General features: G+C 56.5%; 1 protein-coding gene across 1 annotated transcript; it reads right to left on the reverse strand.

Annotated features, from left to right (window-relative positions):
• Positions 1 to 2,344: 2,344 nt before the first annotated feature.
• LOC309792896 (forkhead box protein J1-like) lies at positions 2,345 to 5,296 on the reverse strand (the record flags this gene model as incomplete). Its single annotated transcript, XM_082602876.1, has 2 exons — positions 2,345 to 3,112; positions 4,799 to 5,296. 2 exons carry the CDS (start codon positions 5,294 to 5,296, stop codon positions 2,345 to 2,347), a joined length of 1,266 nt encoding a protein of 421 aa, XP_082459002.1.
• Between the last annotated feature and the right edge of the window lie 4,782 nt (positions 5,297 to 10,078).

A 10,078-nucleotide genomic window follows, 5' to 3' on the forward strand; every position in this document is an offset into this window, starting at 1 on the left:
CAGCCTTTTCTTACCTGGCAGGCAGTTCTGCCAGCCCCTGACCCTGCCCCTCTTCCCCCAGCATGGGCCCAGGCAGAGGGTGAGGAGGGGGGACAGTGACCGGCCCCACCTGTCAATCCAGGATGTACCCCTTTTGGCGGGGGCTGGAGGCTGAGCCTGGGGACCAGTGGAGAGGCTGGAGCCCCCATGTTCCCCCAGTGCTGGGGAGCGTGGGCAGGAAGGCCGGAGGGTGGTGGGGAGAGGGAGGGAGTCGTTGCTTAGGGGGTGAAGGGAGTCTCAGAGGGAGGTTGGGGCAGCCTCCTCAGCAAGCGGTGGGAAGGGGATGGGCTGCCTCCTGAGCTCTGTAAGGCCCCAACCCGCCTGGCCCTGCAGTGTGCGCACCCTTCGAAAATATTTTGAGTAATTAGCAAGGAAAAGCAGCAGGTTGGCAGGGGAATGCCAGGTTGTCCTGGAGCCAGCCTCCAGTGCAAGGAAAGAAAGGGGCCTCAGGAGAAAGGGGCCCGTGGAGGCTGGGCAGGATTGTGTAGGACAGTGCCCGTTTGTGTGTGTGTGTGTGTGTGTCTGTGCGCACGTGCACGTGAGTGCTGGGGGAAGGGGCTGTGCACCACAAGGGCGTGCTGGCGGGGCCAGGTGCAGGCTCGGGGGAGAGATGGGTTCCAGGCAAAGCTGGGGTGAGGGGGTGGAAAGGTGCCTGCTGAGTGTCACATATTTGCTGTGCCTCAGTTTCCCCATCAGAACTCTGGTACGTTGATTCCTCACAGGCTGGAGCTGTAGGGTCTAGGCACCCCGTCTTCCGTCTGCCCTGATGGCCTCCCTCAGCCCCAACCTGCATTGGAGGGAAGGCCCTGGGCGGGGTGAATGAACCCCAGGGTGGCAAGTGGGGCCCCAGGGGCTGGGGCCCTCTGACCTCACACCCTGTCCCTTCAGGAAGGGACCAAGGGAGGGAGGAGCTGGAGACAGGCCCAGGCGAGGACCGCAGGTGAGTCTGGGCAGGCCCTCAACTTGGGCGAGGTGGGGAACGTGAGCCGAGCCCTGGGCAAGAACGGCCTTTGTGAGTGAGTCCCCAGGGCCAGGGAGGGGGCTGTGCCTCCTTTGCCGCCTGCTCCTCGGGGCTGTGGGTACAGTCTCCCCATTGCACATAGAGAGGTGCCGAGGCCCTGGCTGCAGGGGACCCCCGAGGGCCGCCTCTCAGCCCCTTTCTCTCTGGGCACCCAGAGATCATGAGGAGTGCATCAGGGGACACTCTGCAGGCCTTTGGTGCCCCCCATCTTCCTCCCAGCCATTCCCCCTTGGGCCGTGGCCTCCCCAAAACTGGCCCATGCTTTTCCCCAGAGAAAGTTGCAAGCAGGTCCATTTTGAGACTTTTTAAAACTTTAGTTTTAAAAATGTTTTTATTGTAAATCACTTTCTATGAAAAAGGTTAAATCGCCCGATGGGTTAGGAGAGTGGATGTGGGATGCAGCCCAGGGCGTTTATGGTGGAGCAAGACACTCCCCTGCAGGAGTGCAAGCAAGGGCACGGGGCCATCCGCCATTCCTGGTCCCAGTGGTTCTAGCAAGCACTGCGTCCCTCCCAGTTAAGCCTCAGCTCTAGCTACACTCACTACATTAGTCTGTCTGTCCCCTTTCCCTCTGCAGCTTGGCTGCCCCAGCCCCTAACCCCCAGATCCCCATCTCCCCGCTGCTCTCAGCCTCAAGTTGGGCTCAAAGATTAGGGACACATACCCTCTGCCCCACCTCTAGGGATGAAGCCAGAAGATCCCAGAGGCCTTAGAAAATCTCCTGGCTCCACCCGGCACCCCGGCCTCCTTTCTGTCTCCTCTCTCTTCCCCCCTCCGCCTAGCTCCTCCTCACAGACTGCCGGGAGAGGCCTCTTGGGTGTTCATTTGCAGTCACCTAATCAGCATTGGTTGTACCTGGGAACTTGCTCTGGATAGAGACCTGGGGAGGAGAGCAGGAGAGAGAGAAGCTTGGAAGCTAAGGTGTTCTGGGGCGGGCCCTGTACTGATGTTTCCAGCTTGGCCAGGGCCCCTCCAAGCCGCAGCTCTCATAGTGCAGAGGGCCCTTAGCGTGTCTCTGGGGCAGGGAAGAAGTGGATCAATGAAACACTGTGTGTATGGGGGGCTGGGGAGCGGAGGCAGCAATTTGGGTCCTGGGCCCCAATTCTCAGCCTGCTGGACTAGAATCTGAGGATGGCCTGGGCTGGGGGCCGTGTGGCCTGGTGGGGTGAGCTGGCCCAGCCCCTGCCTGGGCGGTAGGGTGTCCATGGGCCTGCACTGGCGGGGAGGGGGGCAGTCTGGGCCCAGACTTCGGTGCTGTCTGGAGGTGGGGCAGGGCCTGGCTTCTTACAAGAAGGCGCCCAGGCTGGCCCAGTCATGCAGGTCAGAGGCCAGTGTGGCATCCCCGGCCTCAAAGAGGGGCTCGGGGGGCAGGGAGCTACGGGTGCTCTCGTCCCAGGGGTGCTCCAGGAAGGATGTGGCCAGGAAGGTCTCATCAAAGTCCAGGCTGTCGGTAGCCTGCTCCGCTGGAGGCCCCCAGGTAACAGGGCAGTCGATGTGGTGGCCATGGATGGTGAGGTCCACGTCCCCGTGTGAGGCAGGGCTCAGCGGCGGGATCAGCTCCGAGATCTCCAGCGTGCCCAGCTCCCCGTCCAGCGTGCCAGCGTCCAAGATGGCCTCCCAGTCAAAGTTGCCCTTGAGGGGTTCCAGCTCACCCTGCTCCTCCTGGGTCAGCAGCAGGGGGCTGGAGGGCCGCGGGACCTTGGCCTCCTGCTTGGGCAGCGGCTGTTGACGCTTACGCCCCAGCCTGCCCTCGCCTGCACCCCAGCCCGCCTCCCCAGTGGCCTCCTCGAACTCCCGCAGCAGCTGCTGGGCCTCGGTGCTCACGGTCAGTGGCCCGGCCCATGGGGCGGTGCTGGGCTCTGGCGCGGCCTGGCGGGCAAAGGCCGGGTGGATGTGGACTGGGGGCAGCCGCTGCTTCTTCAAGGCCCCACTCAGCAGCCGCTCGGCGTACTGGGGGTCGATGCGCCAGAAGCCCCCCTTGCCTGGCTCGTCCTTCTCCCGAGGCACCTTGATGAAGCCCTTCTTCAGGGACAGGTTGTGGCGGATGGAGTTCTGGACACAGGGAGGTAGGAGAGAAGGAAGACAGCTGGGAGAGTGGGTGGGGTCAGTGATGGGGGGCTCCTAGCGCCACTGCCAGTCCCACCACCACCTTCTCTCCGATGGGGGCAGGGGAGACAGAGGCGCTGCTCCGAGCGGGAGGCTCTGGGACACCAGCCACGGGGCACCAGGAGCTGGGAGTGCTGTCGGGGGCTTTTGTTCCCTTTGGCCAGGATATCTGCCTGCTCGGTCATCCGAGCCCTGAGCCGCAGGGTGGCTCTCAGTGCCAGCCTGTCCTGCCCTCCCTCCCTTACCCCGCTGCTTGCGGCCTCTGGTCAAAGGCCTTGGCTCCCCCAGGTCCTGGACGGCCATCTCCCTCTGCCTGGGCCTGGCTGGCCTTCTCTGTTTGTGAAATGAGTGAGTGGGTGTGAGGGTGTGTGTGTGTGGGGGGGATGAAGTGTGGGAGGATCTGATGACTTTCCTTGTTTCTAGAGCCGGCTGCTGGCCTGGGCCCTCACCCACCATGTCCCCCTCCTCCCACCCCAGGCTCTGAGGCCTCAGTTGATTATTACCCAGCCAAGAGCATAGCGCTCATTCCTGGGGCCTCTCAGGCTTGGGGTAGGGTGGGGGGTGGTGGAGGGTCTCTGTTTTCTCACCAAGGTTACAAATGGTACCTGCCCCTGGGTCAGGGCCCAAGCAATCGCGGAATAGCTGTGATTACAGGAGCTCTGATCCTGTGACCTGTGCCACAGGGAAGGATCTGTGCATCCTCAGGGTCTCTGTCCCCAAGTAGCCCCTGATCCTGATGGTCGAAGAGGCTCAGGGCAGCGTGTGCCCAGCCTGAATCACCATCCTGCCTTGTTCAGGCCTGGGTGCACAGTCCAAACCACGCTGGGGCACAGGGGTCTGGGGCCTGGTGGGTGGGGCCGGCAGGTGAGTAGTGCCCCCTGGCAAGACTGGGAGGTTTACATGGTGGTCTGGGCCCCTTGGCTGCTCTGTGCCAGGTTCCGGAGACTTGGAACATGAAGCCAGTGTGGGAGGAAAGAGCCCCTGTGGAAAGCACGTGGCTGAGGTAATTGTCCCCCCAGGTAGTTCGATGAGAAGAGGGGGAGGAGTGTAGGCAGGAAACTAGGGAGGGCTTGGGGTGGGGGCTGGCACAGCAGCTTTCGGAAGGCCCCGTAGCCCTTCCACTGGGACACAGATGGCCTTCACACCCTGCAGCACGCCCCTCTCCCCTCCCACAGCCCCTCCAGCCAACTGAAAGCAGGCGGGATGCAGAGTCTGGCAGGAACGATGCTCTGCCTCCAGTCAGGCCCTGACAAACTGACCTTGAGGAGGGTAGTGTCGAGGAATTCCAGGACTTGGGACAAAAATGTGTCCCTCAGTCCATCAACCTACCCTGGGGGGCTGTGTCCACGCATAGTTCAGCCCTGGTCTTTGGGCTGAGCCTGCCGGACGAGTGACAAGTTCTTTCCCCTTGAACCTCTATGTCGGCACCCCTGCAGCCCTCTGAACATCCTCCCTCCTCCGTCTCTGAAGTCAAAGGGGCAGCAGTCCAAGCACTGGGCTCCCTTGAGGTCCTTCCTGGACGGCCTTCCTCTCTCGGGGCCCTGGCCGTACCGCGCCTACTTGGCCTGCGGATCTGGGATGTGAGTCCAGTCCGCGAGGGCATGGGGAGGGAGGGAGGGAGTGCCTCCCTACCTGCCAGGTGGGATCAGCGTGGCGGAAGTAACAGAAGTTGTCCGTGATCCACTTGTAGATGGCCGACAGGGTGATCTTGGTGGCCTTGCTGGCCTGCATGGCCATGCAGATGAGCGTGGCATACGAGTAGGGCGGCTTCACGTGCGGGTTGGTGGCGTAGTCCACGTCGTCGGGAGGCGAGGCCTGCAGCCCCGAGGGGGCGCTCCGCGGCGTGCAGGAGGACGTGGGCTTGCCGGGTGTGTGCGGCTGCCCCAGGCAGGCGGGGTCCGCCGCCAGGGGAGACCCCGGCTCGGCCGAGCCTGCCAGCTCGTGGGAGCCGTGGGGGTCGGTGTCCCCCGAAGGCAGGGCGGGGAGCTCGGCGTTGAGAATGGAGAATTCCTGCAGCCACTTCAGGCTGGTCAGGCTGTCATTCAGGGCGTTGGACTCCTCCAGGCCGCCTTCCGGTCCGGCCTCCTCCGCTGCCCCTGCTCCCGAGACGCGTAGCCAGCTCTCCGCCATATGTGCGGGGACTCTCCGAGGGGGCTGTCAACATCCACGAGCCGAGCCGAGGGTGGCCGCCGAGCTCTCTGGCCTGCTGACTCCCGCGGCTTCAGTTACGCAGCCTCCCGGAAGCGGGCTTCCATCCCGCGATCCGGAGGTAGCCTCCTCCAAACGGAATGTGGTGCCTGCGGGGACCAGAGCGGGAACTGAGCCCTCTTTCCCCACCCCCGAGGGGAGAGTGTGGGCGAGGGGGGAGGCTCTTACTAAAATCCTTCCTGCAGCTGGGGAGGATCTTTTACTGCCGAGGTCTGGGAAACAGAAGGTGTGCCCGGGAGTCCGACCCACACGGGGTTCGCCTCGCTCTTTTCCTCTTGGATCTTTTAGAGGAGACTTAATTAGCCCAACGAGGGAATAGTGTAGGGGCATGCGAGGCCACCCCCTTTCTCCCTCAAAGCGGGGAATTAACCCCCCTCTCTCCGTCCACAACCAATGGAAATGGGGCGAGAGAGTCCAGGAGGGCAGTACGACGGGTCGGGGGGCGGGGGAGGTCGTCTGATCTTTGAAAAGGGATATTAGGATGGGGCTCAAGGGGAAGGAAGGAAACAATACAGAGAGTTATAAGGGGGTGGGAAGTGAGTGTCCCCCAAACGCCTCTGATGTCAGTCCCCGGGCCCTCCACTTCCGTCGGGGACGGATGGGAGAGCGGGCTGGTACTGACGCCTTCCCTTCCCACGGCCGGCAGCCCTCCCCGTCCCTTACCTGGCTCAGAGCGCAGCCCGGGCCAAAGGAAGCTTCTCAAAGAAATTCCTCCCACCGCCCACCCTCACCGCGGCTCTCTGCTCCCAGCTCCAGGGCCCAGCCAGCAATCCTCGTCGCCACTCACGCCCGCCGGCGCCTCTCTGAAAGCCAGCGGCTGGGGACCGGCACTCAGTAGCCGCTCGCAAGGCGTCTCCTGCTGCCGTGGCGACGCCCCGCCCATATAAACAGCTTCCGCTTCTGCCATTGGCCAGGGCATCTCCAAAGAGACCGCGGGCTCTTAACGGCTCTCTCACGCGGTAACTCTCTTCCAGCTCCCTCCTGCCGCCCTCTCTGGCGCGCGACCCAGCCCCCTACCCGCCACCGCGTCCCGGCTCCGCGCATTCCCGCCCGAGGGCCCCGCGCAGGGCTCGGAGAGGCGCGCGGCTCGGCGCTCCCGCAGAGGCCCCGGGGCCCTCGGCGAGCAGTTCGCCGCGGGAACCGTCCTCCGCCCCACCCCCTTCCCATCTGGGCTGCTCAGAGGTGGCGACGGCTCCTGGGACGCAGCCCGTGGCGCGGGGGCCAGGGCTGGGTGCATGCTTGGGGCTTTCCTTTCCTCTCCTCTGGGCTGCGAGTGGCACTTCCTCACGTTTCTGCGGCCTGTCCCGGTCTCCCGACCGAGTGTCGTCTTGGTGCCCGCAAGCAGGTCTGACTCTCCGATGCCACCTGCCGCTCAGGTCCGCAGAAACCGCAGCCCCGGTCGCAGGCACCCCAAGGCGGCTAGGGTAATCCAGTGTTTCCCGGTAAGCGCCCCCTCCCCGCCCCGTCCTCAGCAAGATTCCCAGAAGCTGACATTCCAGAGGCTTCTTCGGAAGTGCTCTCCCTCCTTTCCAGATAGCCTAGGAAACAGAGCCGTTGGGTGAAACCCAGGAAAGCCGTGGACTTGCCAAATTCTTTGACTGGGGTCATTTGCCCCATTAATTTCACCAGCCTTTAAGTGACGGACTAACGGTGGACTGTGGTCCTTCCTCCTCCCCTCCCCCAGCCTCCCTCCCGTCACCAGCTTTCCTGCTCTTCAGTTATTGAGGAGCTGCAGTTGGAAGTTCTCTGGTTGAAGGGGGTGGGTGGAGGTGAGGGCTCCTTATCAGGCCTCTGGGCAGGAGCTGTGCCCGGGGGATGGTACACCAGCTCCCACCCAGAAACATGTCTTTTCCTCTACCCCTTGCCCTCTCTCACTCCTCCATGTCCAGCTTGTCTTGAGTCAAAGTTTTTTTTTTCTTCCCAAGTATTTATTGTTTTATTTTAATTTTTATTTTATTTTTTTATTAGTTTCTGCTTTATAACAAAGTGAATCAGTCATACATATACATCTGTTCCCACATCCCTTCCTTCAGGCATCTCCCTCCCTCCCACCCTCCCCATCCCACCCCTCCAGGCGGTCACAAAGCACCGAGCTGATCTCCCTGTGCTCTGCGGCTGCTTCCCACTATCTACCTTACGTTTGGTAGTGTATATATGTCCATGCCTCTCTTTCGCTTTGTCACAACTTACCCTTCCCCCTCCCCATATCCTCAAGTCCATTCTCAAGTAGGTCTGTGTCTTTATTCCTGTTTTACCCCTAGGTTATTCATGACATTTTTAAAAATTCCATATATATGTGTTAGCATACGGTATTTGTCTTTCTCTTTCTGACTTACTTCACTCTGTATGACAGACTCTAGGTCTATCCACCTCATTACAAATAGCTCAGTTTCGTTTCTTTTTATGGCTGAGTAATATTCCATTGTATATATGCGCCACATCTTCTTTATCCATTCATCCGATGATGGACACTTAGGTTGCTTCCATCTCCGGGCTATTGTGAATAGAGCTGCAATGAACATTTTGGTACATGCCTCTTTTTGAATTATGGTTTTCTCAGGGTATATGCCTAGTAGTGGGATTGCTGGGTCATATGGTAGTTCGAGTTTTAGTCTTTTAAGGAACCTCCATACTGTTCTCCATAGTGGCTGTACCAATTCACATTCCCACCAGCAGTGCAAGAGTGTTCCCTTTTCTCCACACCCTCTCCAGCATTTATTGTTTCTAGATTTCTTGATGATGGCCATTCTGACTGGTGTGAGATGATATCTCATTGTAGTTTTGATTTGCATTTCTCTAATGATTAATGATGCTGAGCATTCTTTCATGTGTTTGTTGGCAGTCTGTATATCTTCTTTGGAGAAATGCCTATTTAAGTCTTCTGCCCATTTTTGGATTGGGTTGTTTGTTTTTTTGCTATTGAGCTGCATGAGCTGTTTTTAAATTTTGGAGATTAATCCTTTGTCAGTTGCTTCATTTGCAAATATTTCCTCCCATTCTGAGGGTTGTCTTTTGGTCTTGTTTATGGTTTCCTTTGCTGTGCAAAAGCTTTGAAGTTTCATTAGGTCCCCTTTGTTTATCTTTGTTTTTATTTCCATTTCTCTAGGAGGTGGGTCCAAAAGGATCTTGCTGTGATTTATGTCATAGAGTGTTCTGCCTATGTTTTCCTCTAAGAGTTTGATAGTTTCTGGCCTTACATTTAGGTCTTTAATCCATTTTGAGCTTATTTTTGTGTATGGTGTCAGGGAATGATCTAATCTCATACTTTTACATGTCCCTGTCCAGTTTTCCCAGCACCACTTATTGAAGAGGCTGTCCTTTCTCCACTGTACATTCCTGCCTCCTTGATCAAAGATAAGTTGACCATATGGGTGTGGGTTTATCTCTGGGCTTTCTATCCTGTTCCATTGATCTATCTTTCTGTTTTTGTGCCAGTAAAACACTGTCTTGATTACTATAGCTTTGTAGTGTAGTCTGAAGTCAGGGAGCCTGATTCCTCCAGCTCCGTTTTTCGTTCTCAAGATTGCTTTGGCTATTCGGAGTCTTTTGTTTTTCCAAACAAAGTTTGAATTTTTTTGTTCTAGTTCTGTGAAAAATGCCAGTGGTAGTTTGATAGGGATTGCATTGAACCTGTAGATTGCTTTGGGTAGTAGAGTCATTTTCACAATATCGATTCTTCCAATCCAGGAGCATGGTATATCTCCCCATCTATTTGTATCATCTTTAATTTCTTTCATCAGTGTCTTATAATTTTCTGCATACAGGTCTTTTGTCTCCTTAGGTAGGTTTATTCCTAGGTATTTTATTCTTTTTGTTGCAATGGTAAATGGGGGTGTTTTCTTGATTTCACTTTCAGATTCTTCATCATTCGTGTACAGGAATGCCAGAGATTTCTGTGCATTAATTTTGTATCCTGCTACTTTTCCAAATTCATTGATTAGCTCTAGTAGTTTTCTGGTAGCATCTTTAGGATTCTCTGTGTATAGTATCATGTCATCTGCAAACAGTGACAGCTTTACTTCTTCTTTTCCAATTTGGATTCCTTTTATTTCCTTTTCTTCTCTGATTGCTGTTTCTAAAACTTCCAAAACTAAGTTGAATAAGAGTGGTGAGAGTGGGCCACCTTGTCTTGTTCCTGATCTTAGTGGAAATGGTTTCAGTTTTTCACCATTGAGGACAATGTTGGCTGTGGGTTTGTCATTTATGGCCTTTATTATCTTGAGGAAAGTTCCCTGTATGCCTACTTTCTGCAGGGTTTTTATCATAAATGGGTGTTGAATTTTGTCGAAAGCTTTCTCTGCATCTATTGAGATGATCATATGGTTTTTCTCCTTCAATTTGTTAACATGGTGTATCACATTGATTGATTTGCGTATATTGAAGAATCCTTGCATTCCTGGCATAAACCCCACTTGAGCATGGTGTATGATCCTTTTAATGTGCTGTTGGATTCTGTTTGCTAGTATTTTGTTGAGGATTTTTGCATCTATGTTCATCAGTGATATTGGCCTGTAGTTTTCTTTCTTTGTGACATCCTTGCCTGGTTTTGGTATCAAGGTGATGGTGGCCTCGTAGAATGAGTTTGGGAGTGCTCCTCCCTCTGCTATATTTTGGAAGAGTTTGAGAAGGATAGGTGTTAGCTCTTCTCTAAATGTCTGATAGAATTCGCCTGTGAAGCCATCTGGTCCTGGGCTTCTGTTTGTT

The sequence above is a fragment of the Mesoplodon mirus genome (assembly GCF_964341445.2).
Source record: "Mesoplodon mirus genome assembly, chromosome: 18".
Lineage (NCBI taxonomy): Eukaryota > Metazoa > Chordata > Mammalia > Artiodactyla > Ziphiidae > Mesoplodon > Mesoplodon mirus.